Source organism: Thecamonas trahens (assembly GCF_000142905.1).
Source record: "Thecamonas trahens ATCC 50062 unplaced genomic scaffold supercont1.48, whole genome shotgun sequence".
NCBI classification, from domain to species: domain Eukaryota; order Apusomonadida; family Apusomonadidae; genus Thecamonas; species Thecamonas trahens.
This window is the reverse complement of record NW_013657632.1, coordinates 254,680-268,570: the sequence shown is the minus strand read 5'-3', so window position 1 is coordinate 268,570 and position 13,891 is coordinate 254,680. Positions and strand designations below refer to the sequence as shown.

Here is a 13,891-nt window from a genome sequence, read left to right as displayed (position 1 = left end):
AGGAGGCGGAGGCGGCGATGGCGGCGGCGGCGGTGGTGCAGGTGGTGCTCCAGGCGCAGGAGGCGGAGGCGGTGCCCCCAGCGGAGGCGGCGGTGGTGCGTCGGCTTCGACACCGCCACGTTGTGCAGAGTCGGGCGAGCCACCGGGTGGCAGCGGCAGGCCGTACGAAGCCGCGCCCACCGAACCATCTCCGCTATTGGTAGAGAGCGGAAGAGATCGAGAGTGTGAAGCCGAGCCAGCAGGCAGAGGAGCAGCAGTAGCGTCGCCCACTGCGGCCACCATGACCAGCAAGCAAGCCAGAGCAAGGGCGAGGCTGACGGCCAAGTCTAGCCGTGGGGCCACGGGTGTGTTGGGCATGGTAGAGGGCGGGCGAGGGGTGGGGTGGGGTGGGGGAAGGTGGGGCGGGGGGGAGTGGAGGTGGGATGAGTCGTGGTCGTCGTCGTCGTTGTGGTCGTCGTCATCGTCGTCGGCGCCCGTCGTCGGTCGGTCACGTGAGAGGATCGAGTCGGTCGGTGATTGGCGTGAGCGACGGCTCGGCGACGGCTGGGCGACGGCTCGGCGGCGACTCGGCGGCGACTCGGCAGCGACTCGGTCGACTCAATGACCGCTCCCGATCATAGTGGTAGCCCTAGGGGCTGGTTGTTGGACACTTGACGCGCGCTGACTGGTGCTGCTCAACACAACAGTGTGGAGAGGAGTGGGAAGATGGGCGATGAGCGAGTGGCAGAGACGTTTGCCTTGTGGATGGGTAATGAGCTCAACATGCCGACGACAGACGCTCGTGTTGGCGCCGCTGCTCTCGCCGCCGCACGGGCTGCCTCCTCGGCGGACGACCTGGTAGCACGTACGTTGACGGGTGTGGGAGGAGGGAAGAAGGGGAGGAGGAGAGGAAAAAGGCATGGTGCTCATCCGGGTGTGCTCGCGTAGGTCTGTCCGAGTTTGGCAAGGTCTCCACCGAGACCGCCCAGGAGATGCTTGACGAGATTGGTCAGGGCAGCCGCCGCCAGCCAGCCGGGATGGGCCTCAAACGACGCCGCAGTCCGGAGGGAGGTGCAGCAGGCGAGCGGAAGCGGGCCAAGAGCGGCGTGGCGCCTGCGGATGCGCGGTTGCTATCGTTTGGCAATGAGCAGCGTGGGAGTCGTGGCGACGCGAGCAGGATCAGGCCAAGGAGCGCGGCAAGCAGCGCGCCGGCGCCAGCGGCGTCGATGGAAGACGTCGAGGCTGAGGTACTTGAGCGCGAGGGCGACCGCGAGTGGTACAACGACGATGGCGGAGTGTATGACCCCGACGCGGACCCGTGGGTCGTAGCGGCAGAGGCGGCGCCCGAGGCGCGGATGGAGGCGGGCGCACACCTCGCCAAGCAGCAAGTTGGGTCGCTGACGGCCAAGCAAGCTGCGTACACCTCGGCGCTCGACAAGTGGGAGCGCGACCGGATGGCGTCGTCGGGAGTCAAGGGCGTGCGCAAGGTGCGGACGCTGCTGGCCGGCGACGACGATGAGTCGCACCTCCGGGTCCACATGCTTGTCACGCTCTCGGTCCCGCCGTTCCTCGACGGCCGCATCAAGTACACCAAGCAGAGCTCCATGGTGTCGTGTGTTAAGGATCCGACGTCGGACATGGCTGTCATTGCGCGCAAGGGCTCGGCGGCGCTCCGCGAGTTCCGAGCCCGCGCAGAGCGACTGAAGGCCGAGGGCCAATACTGGAAGCTTGCCGGGACCCAGCTCGGGAAGCTGATGCGGGTCTCGGCGGCGGAAGAGAACGCGCAGGACGACGCACGGCTGTCGGCGATTCAGCGCCAGCTCCGCGCGCAGAAGCGGGCCGAGGAGTCCGCGCTCGAGGCCGCCGCCCAGTCGGGCGACACCCGCGCCGCATCACAGTACGGCGCAGGCAAGACATCAACAGCCGGTGAGCGGGCGACGGCGTCGGAGAGTCTGGCTGCTACCCGCAAGTCGCTGCCGATCTACACCGTCCGCGACAAGCTGCTCCAGGTCATCCGCGAGAACCGGGTCGTTGTCATCATCGGCGAGACCGGGTCCGGCAAAACGCTCAGCTTCCGCAGTATCTGTACGAGGACGGGTATGCCGCAGGCGGTCTCAAGATCGGGTGCACCCAGCCGCGGCGAGTGGCAGCCATGTCTGTGGCAAAGCGTGTGGCCGAAGAGGTCGGCGTCCCGCTTGGCGCCGAGGTTGGGTACTCGATCCGGTTCGAGGACATGACATCGCCGACGACACGGATCAAGTACATGACCGACGGCATGCTGCTTCGCGAGTCGCTGCGCGACTCGGCGCTCGACGGATACTCGGTCCTGGTGCTTGATGAGGCGCACGAGCGGTCGCTCAACACCGACGTCCTGTTCGGCCTCCTCCACCGGGTTCTCGCGCAGCGGCTGGATCTCAAAGTCATTGTGACGTCTGCAACGATGGACGCCGACAAGTTCTCTGCGTTCTTTGGTGGCGTGCCCATCTTTTCCATTCCTGGGCGGACGTATCCGGTCGACGTCCTCTTCTCCAAAACAGTACAGGAGGACTACGTTGACGCGGCCGTCAACCAGATTCTGCGGATCCACCTCTCGCAGCCTGTCGGCGACATCCTGGTGTTTATGACGGGACAAGCCGAGGTGGAAGCCGTTTGCCAGCTGGCGATGGAGAAGCTTGACGAGCTCGACACGCCGGCGCCGCTCCTCATGCTGCCCATCTACTCGCAGCTCCCTGCGGACATGCAGTCGCGGGTGTTCGAGGCAGCGCCGCCGGGCTTCCGCAAATGCGTGGTGGCAACAAACATTGCCGAGACCTCGCTGACGGTCGACGGCATTGTTTATGTTGTCGACTGTGGCTACTGCAAGACCAAGGCGTTCAACCCGCGAATCGGCATGGATGCGCTGCTGGTCACGCCAATCTCGCAAGCCAACGCGAACCAGCGGTCGGGGCGTGCCGGGCGAACCGGGCCGGGCACGGCGTATCGGCTCTACACCCGGTCGCAGTACGAGCTCGAGATGCTGTCGACTGGCATTCCCGAGATCCAGCGGACCAATCTCGGCAACGTGGTGCTCTTGCTCAAGTCGCTCGGCGTTGACGAGCTGATGCAATTTAACTTTATGGATCCGCCGCCGGAGGACACCATTCTCTCGTCGATGTACCAGCTCTGGGTCCTTGGCGCGCTCGACAACGTGGGTGAGCTGACGGCGACTGGGCGGCTCATGGTCGAGTTTCCGCTCGATCCGCAGCTCTCCAAGATGCTTGTGCTCTCGGCAGAGCTGGGGTGCTCGGCTGAAGTGGTCATCATCACTGCCATGCTCTCGGTGCCCAACGTGTTTGCGCGGCCCAAGTCGCGCGAGACCGAGGCCAACGCGGCGCGCGAAAAGTTCAACGTCGCCGAGTCGGACCATCTCACCCTCCTCCACGTCTACCAGCAGTGGACAGCGAACAAGTGCTCGAGTGCATGGTGCACCAAGCACTTTGTGCAGATGAAGGCCCTCATCCGGGTCCGCGAAGTCCGCGCCCAGCTGCTGGACATCATGAAGTCGCAGCGGCTGCCGGTCATCTCGTGTGGCTCTGACTGGGATGTGGTCCGCAAGACCATCGCCGGCGCCATGTTTGAAAAGGCGGCCCGGATCAAGGGCATCGACGAATATGTCAATCTCCTCACTGCCATGCCGTGCCACCTACATCCGTCGTCGGCGCTCATCGGGCTCGGCTACTCGGCCGACTACGTCGTCTACCACGAACTCGTCCTCACCTCGAAGGAGTACATGCGGGTGGTGACCGCCGTCGATCCGCACTGGCTCGCCGAGTTTGGCTCGGCGTTCTACGCCGTCAAAGATGGCATCGGCTCGCGCGCCTCGCGCGCACGTGAGCTCGCCTCGCGCAAGGCCGACATGGAGGAGGAGATGCGGCTCTCGCGCGCCCTCTCGCGCGCACCGTCGTCGGCCGTATCCGCCCCGCCGCGGTCACGCGCCGCGTCGGTCGCCATTGGTGTCGTCTCACAGCGCCGCCACTCGGCACCGACTCCCACAGGTGGGATCGCTCCGCCGCCGCCGCCCTCTTCCGCCCCGCCGCCGCCGTCTTCTGCCGCTCCGCTGCTCGAGACCGGGGTGAAAGGCAAGGACAAGGCCAAGAAGAAGAAGAAGAAGAAGAAGAAGGACAAGCTCCCATCGACCGCCGACCTCATCGCCGCTGTCCACATGCAATCGGCAGCCGCCGCCAAGAAGCGCAAACGTGGCCGATTGTAGCCATCGGCCAACCGGCAGCAGACAACCAGCAGCATGCCACCACCACCCACCCACCCAACCCGTCGACCAACCGACCAACCGACCAACCGACCAACCGACCAACCAATGCGAATGACAGTCATTGACCATGGTTGAACAATGAACGGAAGGCAACCATTGATTCCAAAGCACACTTTACGGCTTTTAGCAAAAAGGACAAACAATGGCTGACAACAACAACGCTCCGGCCCCCGCTGGTGGTGAGGGTACGTACCTCCCGAGCACCCACAATTCCACTACCCGCCCTCCCCTGCATACCCTCTATTCTCCCCCCCCCCCCCCCACCCCCCTCCCCATCTGCAATGCCCACCACCACCTTCCTAGCTCCTACCCTCCTTCTCCCAGACGGATGTGATGATTTTGTATGATTTGCGACTCGCACCGCCCCCCCCCCCCTCCCCCCCCCTCCCCCCCACATACACTCACTCTCTTTCTCTCTGACGAGCGAATGTAGGTGGCTTCCGTGGTGGCTTCGGCGAGCGCGGCCGTGGCCGTGGCCGTGGCCGTGGCCGTGGTGGCCGCCGTGGCGACCGCGACAAGACCGAGTGGGTTCCCGTGACCAAGCTCGGCCGTCTGGTGAAGGCTGGCAAGATCAACTCGATTGAGGACATCTACCTCTTCTCCATCCCGATCAAGGAGGCCGAGATCGTCGACCGCTTCCTCGGCTCGGCGCTCAAGGACGAGGTCATGCAGATCAAGCCCGTCCAGAAGCAGACCACCGCCGGTCAGCGCACCCGCTTCAAGGCCTTTGTCCTTGTCGGTGACTCGAACGGCCACCTCGGCCTTGGCGTCAAGTGCTCCAAGGAGGTTGCCCTCGCCATTCGCGGTGCCCTCATCCAGGCCAAGCTCAACGTCCTCCCGATCCGCCGTGGCTACTGGGGTTCCACTATGGGCCAGCCCCACACCGTGCCCGTCAAGGTCACCGGCAAGTGCGGTTCCGTCCGTGTTCGTCTCATCCCGGCCCCGCGTGGTACCGGCGTCGTCGCCGCCCGCGCGCCCAAGAAGCTTCTCCAGATGGCGGGTGTCAAGGATGTCTACACCTCGTCGTCCGGCCAGACCGCGACCATGGGCAACTTCCTCAAGGCCACCTTCTCGGCCGTCACCAAGACCTACGGTGTCCTCACCCCGGAGCTCTGGGCCCCGACCTACTTTACCGCTGTGCCGTTTGACGAGTTCTCGGACTTCCTCTCGCGCCCGGTCAAGGCCAAGCGTGTCCAGCAGGACGAGCGCCGCTAAAGCCCTCTTTGAGCCTTTGTCATTGTTCCCTCTCTCCCTTTCCACACACCTGTTGCTGCTGGCAATCTGCATCTCTTGCGAAACATCATCGTCGTTCACTTGAACATCGCCACCATACCGGAGAGGCCGGCGGCGAGGAGGGGGCGCTACATACCGCAGCGCCAACAACCGCCTCACCGCTGCAAAGTCCACACATGCCACGACGCGTGATCGTGTGCACGCGGCTCATCGGAGTGGTGACGGCAGCGGCTTGTGGCGCTTGTGCGGCGGCGAGTCGATAAAGACGCAGACCGAGCCGCGCTCGGCAAACGGCTTGGTCGTGCCATTGAAGACGTCGACCCAGAGAGCGTCCGAGGCGGCACGGAGCTTGGCGGCGAGCGCCATGGCGGTCAGTGGGGTGTCTGCCGACGCGAGCTGGCTTGGAGACGCGCAAGGCGAGTCATCGCACTCGTTCTGGCACTCAAAAGCGCCCGGCGCCGCTTGCGCGAGCCCATCTCGACCGGCGGCGGCGCAGTCACGCCGTCACTGCGCAGCTCCGACCGCGCCCGCGACGCTGACGAGAGCTGCGACAGTCGCGTCTCCTGCGAGTCGCGTGCAGCCTCCTGAAGCTCGAGCAGTCGAGTCAGATCCTCCACCTCCGAGTTGAGCTCGGCGTTCTCGGCTTCGATGCGGACGCGCTGCGCCTCGAGCCGGTCCATCAGTGAGACAGCAGCAGAGGCAGCAGGCTCAGCGGCAGCCAAGGCGGCGACCGCCATCGGAGCCGGCGTCGACGGGCGCGGCGTGGTTGCCAGCGACGTGGTCGCCAGCGGCATCGCCGGCAGCGAGGCCAGCAGCGGCATCCCGCCAGCCGACGGCGTCGGTGCGGCCGACACGCCGCCAGCAGCCGCCGGCATCGGCGCTGCAGATGTGGCGACAGAAAGCGTGCCCAGAGGACCAGACATGCCGCGGGCGTCTCGCAGCGACGCCGAAGGAACCCGCGAGATAGTCCGTGCCGGACGCGGTGCCGCCGATGCACCGGGAGAGGTCGCCCGCGGCGAAGCGCTGGGCGAAAAAACCGACGACGGTCGCGACGGCGGCGGCGGCGAGCCGAGGCGGCAGCCGGGCCGGCCCACGGCAAGCGCCAGTGCCTGCGGTGGGGCAGTCTCAGGGCAGCCCGGTCGGAGCAGAGCCTCGCCAGCCGTCCCATCCTTGCACCCGCCGCTGCCTGCTTCGCCCAGCAGCGGGCGGAGCGGGAGGCCGGCCTTGGCAGCTGCCGCAGCGGCAGCAGCCGGCGACGGCGACGACGCGCTGCCGCCACCGACCGAGACGGCAGTCACAGGGCCATGGGCAGGCTTACGGAAGGCGCGGAAAATACTAGGGGCGGGGAAGATGTCCATGGTGTCCAAAGGCGTACTACAGTGTCGTCGCTTGCCAGACTCGTGCAGTAGTGAGGGTAGGGCCGGTCGCCAAGGGGGGGCAGAGGGTGCGAGAGCGGTGGCCAGCGAAGAATCTACAGGAGGGGAAAGGCGACGGGGAACTTTTTCGGGCCTTTTTTCCGGGCCCATTCCCTGCCCTCCCCTCATCAAACGCACACACATTGCCGTCAATATGGAGAAAAATACTGGACTTGTCCAAGAGGTTCATCTTTTTTGTTTGCCCTGGCGTAGTGAGCGGGGTGCATGGGCTGGGTATGGTTGATCGCGTTTGCTGTCCTGCTGGGTGGCTCGTTGTGGTCGGCAGTCTTTGCGATGGTGGCCCAAGACAGCCGCTGCTTGCCAGCCTACCTGACTCCAGCGTGATGGTGATGGCTGCGGATAAACCATCGAAGCGTCGAAGGCTCGGCTACGCCGCGACTACTCCGAGCCAAACTCGGCGTGCCAGGCCTCAAAGCGGGCGATCTCGTTGCGGTTGACTGAAGCCGAGACGTTGGCGAGCGCCGTGTCAAAGTCGTCCATGGTCACTGGCTCGTCAACATCCTCGGACTTGAGCTTGCGGATCTGCTTCGGCGAAAGGCCCTTGATGCGTTTTCGAAGCTTGTTGAGCGCAGCGTCGCGGCAGACGCTGGTGATGTCGGCGCCCGAGTAGCCGTCCATCCGTCGTGCAAGCTCGCAAAGGTCCAGCGCCGCCTCGTCGTACACCACCGACTGAAGGTTGATGGTCAGCAGCCGCTGCCGGGCCTCCAAGTTCGGCAGCGGGATGTAAATCCGCTTCTCTAGCCGCCTTCGCATGGCGTCGTCGAGTGCCCACGGGTAGTTGGTGGCAGCGAGGACGGTAACAAGCTTCATCGGCCCGCTGCTGCCCTCTGCCGACGCAGCGGCTTCGGCCACGGCTGTGTTCACCCCGTCCATTTGGACCAGGAGCTCCGACTTGACCCGCCGCGACGCCTCGTGCTCGCCCTGCCCACCGCGCTTGGACGCAATCGAGTCGATCTCGTCGATAAAGATGGTCGATGGCGCATAGTGACGCGCCATGTCGAACAGCACCCGCACCAGCCGCTCTGACTCGCCGCGCCACTTGGAGGTGAGCGTCGACGACGAGACGTTGAAAAACGTCGTCTCGCACTCGGACGCCACCGCCCGCGCCACCATTGTCTTGCCCGTCCCGGGTGGGCCGTGGAGGAGCACCCCTTCCACGGCCGGCGGATGCCGGTGAAGTACTCGGGCAGCATCTGCGGAAGGACGACAGCCTCCTGGAGCACTCGCTTGGCCTCGTCGAGCCCGGCGATGTCGTCCCAGCTCACATTCGGGTCGTCCTCGAGCATGTACGTCTCGATCATCTCCACCAGCGGCGCGTCCGTCGGAATCGGCGCCTGGTAGCGTTCCACTGGCCGGACAGGTTCGCTCGACGACGAGCTCGATGAGCTCGACGAGCCTGCGCTCGAGCCGTAAGCCTTGTGCGTCCGCCTCGTCGGCCGTCGCGGTCTCGACGATGAGCTCGATGTCAGCGAGTCTGCCGAACTAGAGCTGCTGTCTATGCGACGCGGCGGCTGCCGCCGGACAGGCGAGTCAAGCCGTCGGGAGTGGCTCGCTCGCACCTTGGACGGCGAGACCGAACTCGGCCCGCCCGGGCTCTTGGTTGCGCCAGTGATGGTTGGCCCGGTGAGGAACGGCTGATTGCCGCGGCGGGCCAGCGGCGGAGAGGCCGCGCTCGGCTCATCGCCGCCCGCCGACGCGTCGGTCTTGCCCTTACCCTTGCGCTTGCTCTTGTGCTTGCCTCGAGCCAAGCCGTGTACATGGCCCCCGGTACCAGCAAACGGCGAGTCGACCAACGGAACGAGCGCAATGCTGTTGATCGAGACCAGGCCGCGGTAGATGCCGAGGCCGATGGGCCCGTCAAGTGCGTCGGTGCAATGGGAGAGATCGAGGCTGTCAAAAATGCACACTGAGTTGCCGTAGAGTGAAACATGCGAGCCGTCAACGTCGATGGTGATGTCGATGGGGATGTTCGGCTTGAGCCTGCGGTCAGCCCGCTTGGCGATGAGCGTTTTTGCGAGTTGACAAACTGCAGCGCCGACCAAAGGTACTTGGCTGTCGACACAGCGAGCGCCACGCAGTTGAGGCCCTTGCCTGTTCCCCACTTGAGCACAATGTACAGCGTCTGTGGATCGGCGCGGTTGACCTTGGACACAATCGCGGTGAGCGAGAACGAGTACCGCGACTTGGCCACCGGCCGAGACGCCACCGACGGCGTATACACCACGCCGTAGAACATCGAAATGGTCGAGTCGAGGCACCACACTCGCCCGCGCCGCCGCATCATGCCCTTTCCAGTCTTGTCGATCCATACGCCGCTGTCGTCGCCGCCGCCGTCGCCGCCACAGCGCGCCCGCTCCTTGCGCCGCCGCCGCTGACTCAGCGCCGATGGCGAGACTGTGCTTGCTCGCCCACGGCCATCGCCAGCCCGTCGGCCCGCCGATCGGCCGCTTGCACTTGTCCGCACCGGCGACGCCGACTTTGGCGCCGATGTCGGACCCGACGAGCCCGGACCAGACGTGGACCGTGGCAAGATGCCCTCGCGCGCCAGCTGATTGCGCCGCCCCAGTCGCGGCCCTGTGCCTGCCGCCGCCCGCGAAGATGAAGATCCGCCCGCCGCTCGCAGTCGTGGCAATAGAGGAGTGTGCGAAGCCCGCGGCGCACTGGTGCGGCCAGCCGCCCGACCCGCTGTCGCCCGAGCAGGTGCTGGTGCAGCCCGCGGAGGAGGTGCTATGCTCGCCAGGGAGGCCACAATGGCCCGCTGCATGTCCAGGTGAAAGGCATGGCCTGGATCCATGCCTAGTGTGTGGGGAGGAGGGAGGAGGGCTGCGGAAGCGAGGTGAATGGGAGAGCTGTGTCCTTGCCGCCGGGCAGAAGTGCGTTGTTCTTGAACCAAGTTGTGGTGGTGTATGTTCGCCCAGCCGACGCTCGCGCGGATGCCACTCGCGCGGATGCCACTCCTCGCGTTGCTCCATGTCACTCACCCGCCACGCCACATCAGGTTTTACAATGGGTTCACGCTTCAAGAGCAGCCAGGGCATCGTCGGCAGCAGCACGCATGGCGGGTGTCGCTTCGGCATCGTCAAGGTTGACGGCGATCTCGTCCATCTTGATGTCGCCCAGGAGAACATCGTTGGCAACAGACTCAGCCTCCATGGCCATGAGAAAGGCGTCCGCGGCGGCGCGGACAGCGGCAGATGCCTCCATGTCGAGCAGCTCTGTCTCAAGCACAACACGCATGTGACGCTGGCGCTCAGACACAGCGTAGCCGTCTATCTGGCGAGTCTTGTACAGATGCTGGACGTCGATAAAGATGGCGTGGAGAGAGACGGCAAGGAGGACGACAGTAAAGACAATGGTAGCAGCGAGGAGGTGAGGGTGGAATCGAGTGTTGCGTCGCTCAGAGTACGAGGCGACAGCAACCATAACGAGGCCGAGCACCGCGCAGCCCAGCCGAAGGTCGACAGTGTTGTACAGCGGGTAGTAGTACGGGCTGTACCGTGAGACGATGACGACAGACATGACGAGGATGACGACGAGGATGGCGAGCTGCAGCAGCTGCGCACCGGTGAGAAAGACGGCGACCATGACGAGTCCAAGCCGCTTGGCCAAATTTGCCACCTCGCCCCAGTAGTAGTGGCGCCGATACAGTCGGTGGAGCGGGCCAAAGCGCACCAGGTTGTGCGCCTCAAAGAGCAAGGTCCGGTGCTTGAAGAGCGAGAGTCCAAAGTACACAGGAATGCCGATGACAAAGACGCCGACGACAAAGAGGCCAAACGGTGCCACGCGCCACCAGGCCTGGTCGAAGCACTCGACGCCACGGTCGATGGTGAGGACCCACTTGCCGTTGCTCTGCCGGACACAGCCAAAGAGGACTAGCGCCGCCCGCGAGACAGGAATGTACAGCAGCGGCGAGGTGACAAAGACGGCCGCGTCGACAAGGACCCGGTTCGGGACCTGGACCAAGTGACTCGCAAACGAGATAAGACGCGGCATAGCGCGCAGGAGAACAAGTACGACCGCGACAAGGATGAGAAGAACAAGCGGGAGGAGGAGAGAAATGACGTACTTGGCGTGAAACGTAGAGACGGCGCACTCGGAGGCAAACAGCGAGGTGTCGATGTTGACAACAAGAAAGGCGTTCAGAACGGCTTGCGACTCGCGAGTCCAAGAAAAGTCAAGCTGTGCGATCATGGCCACAATCTGAAAGGCAACAAGGACCATCGAGACTGAGGTCGGCACAAGGTTGGTGCGGAACTGGCGGATGCGCTCGGCCGAGACCAGCATCCCAGCTGTCATCTCATACGACGGCGTGGCGGCTACCGACCGGGCAACCGACCACGAGATGATAATGGCGACAACGACGGCGACAAGGCCCAGGCCAGCACATGTTGATGCAAACAGAATGAGTGGCAGCTTTGGACACGCCCGGCATCGCACTGCTGTTGCAGAGTAGTAACCGGACGAGCAGGTGGCGCAGAGGTACCCGGTGTAGCCCGACTGGCACCGGTTGGCCCCGGCGCATGAGCCCTCCCGCGGGCACTCGACAAACTGGGCAGAGCCGGGCGAGACCTCGAAAAAGCCCTCGGCAGCAACCGGGACAGCATCACCACCGGCACATACACCGCCGGCCGGGCACAGCTCGCACAAACGCCCGGGGGCGCGCGGCGCGATACCGAACCAGTAGCCCGGCGTACAGATGCAGTTGAGGTACGAGTCGGAGCCGGCCGGCGATGTCATTTGCAGAGGGCACGGCTCGCACGCCGCAACGGCATACTCCTCGGAAAACGTGTCCTTCTCACACGGCACGCAAAGAATGTTGTCCTTGACGTGCTCGCCAGGCTCACACAGCTGCGCTGCAAGAAAGACAGACGGTGAGTTGGCGACAGGCTCGCCGTAGACCGACATGGTGATGGTGTACGAGCCCGGCTCAGCGACATTGACAGTAAACTGCAGGGCAGGACCATCAATGTACGTGCCACGAGGCACTATCCACTTGTCGGTCACCTCCCACATCTCCTCGCCAAACCGGAGGCCGATGTCGACGAGACCTGGAGAGACAAGCCCGCTGAGCGGGTCGCCGACAACGTCGCGAAGCCCGAGGCTGAGCACGGTGTCTTCGTGGGTAAAGCCGGTGAGTGTGGTGACATTGGACTCGAGCGATGACAACGGCCCATAGACTGGTGTGGCAGGCAACCAATACGTGCCCAGGGACGGCGAGAGTCCGACAATGTCGAGCATGCCGTAGCCATCAATGTCGGCAACTGTGTGGGAGCGCACATTGGAAAGAATGACTTGGCTTCCGACGCAGTCGTCAAACGTGCCGTTGCCGAACCGGTTGTTGCACCACATGACCGCGTCGCCGAGATAAGAAGAGTATGTGACGTCGACGTTGCCGTCCAGATTGACGTCGGCCAACACAATCGTGAATCCGCGATACGCAGAGACTTCCGCGAGAACGTCAAACGAACTGCTCCCGTTGTTGGCAAAAACAACAGCAACGTTGCCCTGGTAGCTAATAGCAGCGACGTCGGGCATGCCGTCGCCGGTCACGTCGCCTACGTCGACCGAGTACACGTTTCGAGGGCAGTTCCCGATCAAAATCGGGTCAGAAAACATTGTTTCGTTGCCATGCATGTTGCGAATCCAGTAGACGGCGGTGCTTGTGGTGACGACAACATCCAACGCCCCGTCTCTGTCCATGTCGTCGACGGCAATGTCCGCTACGAGCGGTGTGAAGCCTGGATCGCTGCGGAGAACAAGGCGGTCAAAGGTGGAAGTCGTGTTGAGAAAGTTGAGAAAGACAAGCACGTCTTCAGTTGCTACCTTCTCCCAAGTGACGATGTCGGGCCAGCCGTCACTGTTCATGTCCGCAATGATGATGACTTGAGACTGGGTCACAGCCTGGACGGTGACAATCGGATGAAACTCGAACGGCTTGTCCGGCACTGCGAGACGCAGCAATAGATCGTCGAAGCTGGCAAACACTATGTCAGTCCAGCCGTCTCCGTTCATGTCGGCGCAGTCGACGCTGCGCGGAAAGCGATGCGGATCAAAATAGACCATGGTGAAGCTGCCGTTGTAGTTGTTAGAGTCAATTCTCACACCACCGCCATATAAGATATTCGAGTACGAGGCCGTGATAATGTCCAAATCGCCATCGTTGTCCATGTCCGCCGCCTTCACCTTCCAGGGATTATAGGGCGTATCGTGGCTCGATATTGCGATCTCCAAAGGCCGAATGTAGACAAGGTCATTCCCCACCACAGCAGGTGGGCAGACGACGACCACCACCACAGCCACCACAGCCACAACGACTGCCACCAGCCACACTACAGCCATGCACCTTTGAGCGAGTTTGGCATGCATGCTTGACTGACGCCGAGGACAGGGGGACGGTGCAGGCGTGCGACGAGTACTACCGTCGCAGGCGAGATACCACTGAGAATACCATTTTTTTCACGGTTAGTGGGGATGACGGTGTGGGGTACTCGTGAAGTTGGCACGAAGTCTATTGTACGGGAGGGATGTGAGAGATGATGATCGAGAGACACGATGATGTACATGTTTGCCGTTGCCAGGGTATGGGGCTTGGAGGAGGAGGAGGGGGGGGGGGGAGGAGGGGGGGGGGATTCATAAGGGAGATGGGGAGCAAGGAGAAGAGCTTCATTTCGTCGACCCGTACCATTACCTATCCATAACATAAGTCTTGTTTCAGTGTCCTTTCTGTGCGATTCTGTGTGCTCTTTACCGTCAAACTGGAACAATAATCTCCCCGTCTCTCCCCCCCCCCCCCCCCCCCCCCGCCCCTTTACCCTGGGGGGGGGGGGGAGGGAGGACCAAATTCCCCCCCCCCCCCCAAACCACCAAAAAGTACCCAACCTTTCCCCCCATAAAACAAACCCATCGCCCACACCAAGCACTGGAAAACAGAGCA

The 13,891-nt window shown here is 63.5% G+C and overlaps 5 protein-coding genes across 5 annotated transcripts; 2 read left to right on the top strand and 3 right to left on the bottom strand.

Annotated features, from left to right (window-relative positions):
- The first annotated feature begins 655 nt into the window (after positions 1 to 655).
- Positions 656 to 4,244, top strand: AMSG_12204 (uncharacterized protein). The gene is made up of 3 exons (XM_013899149.1): positions 656 to 844; positions 928 to 2,058; positions 2,088 to 4,244. Exons 1-3 carry the CDS (start codon positions 706 to 708, stop codon positions 4,226 to 4,228), a joined length of 3,411 nt encoding a protein of 1,136 aa, XP_013754603.1. The 5' UTR covers positions 656 to 705; the 3' UTR covers positions 4,229 to 4,244.
- A 186-nt stretch (positions 4,245 to 4,430) lies between these two features.
- On the top strand, positions 4,431 to 5,520 carry AMSG_12203 (uncharacterized protein; the record flags this gene model as incomplete). The annotated part of the gene is made up of 2 exons (XM_013899148.1): positions 4,431 to 4,473; positions 4,722 to 5,520. The coding sequence occupies 2 exons, from the start codon at positions 4,431 to 4,433 to the stop codon at positions 5,501 to 5,503; spliced, it is 825 nt and encodes a 274-aa protein (XP_013754602.1). The 3' UTR covers positions 5,504 to 5,520.
- Positions 5,521 to 5,596: 76 nt separating this feature from the next.
- Positions 5,597 to 6,879, bottom strand: AMSG_08819 (uncharacterized protein; the record flags this gene model as incomplete). Its single annotated transcript, XM_013899128.1, has 2 exons — positions 5,597 to 5,904; positions 5,952 to 6,879. 2 exons carry the CDS (start codon positions 6,877 to 6,879, stop codon positions 5,729 to 5,731), a joined length of 1,104 nt encoding a protein of 367 aa, XP_013754582.1. The 3' UTR covers positions 5,597 to 5,728.
- A 456-nt stretch (positions 6,880 to 7,335) lies between these two features.
- On the bottom strand, positions 7,336 to 9,751 carry AMSG_08818 (aaa ATPase; the record flags this gene model as incomplete). Its single annotated transcript, XM_013899127.1, has 3 exons — positions 7,336 to 8,073; positions 8,166 to 8,951; positions 8,981 to 9,751. 3 exons carry the CDS (start codon positions 9,749 to 9,751, stop codon positions 7,336 to 7,338), a joined length of 2,295 nt encoding a protein of 764 aa, XP_013754581.1.
- Positions 9,752 to 9,969: 218 nt separating this feature from the next.
- AMSG_08817 (uncharacterized protein) lies at positions 9,970 to 13,125 on the bottom strand (the record flags this gene model as incomplete). Its single annotated transcript, XM_013899126.1, has 2 exons — positions 9,970 to 13,054; positions 13,088 to 13,125. The coding sequence occupies 2 exons, from the start codon at positions 13,123 to 13,125 to the stop codon at positions 9,970 to 9,972; spliced, it is 3,123 nt and encodes a 1,040-aa protein (XP_013754580.1).
- Positions 13,126 to 13,891: the final 766 nt, after the last annotated feature.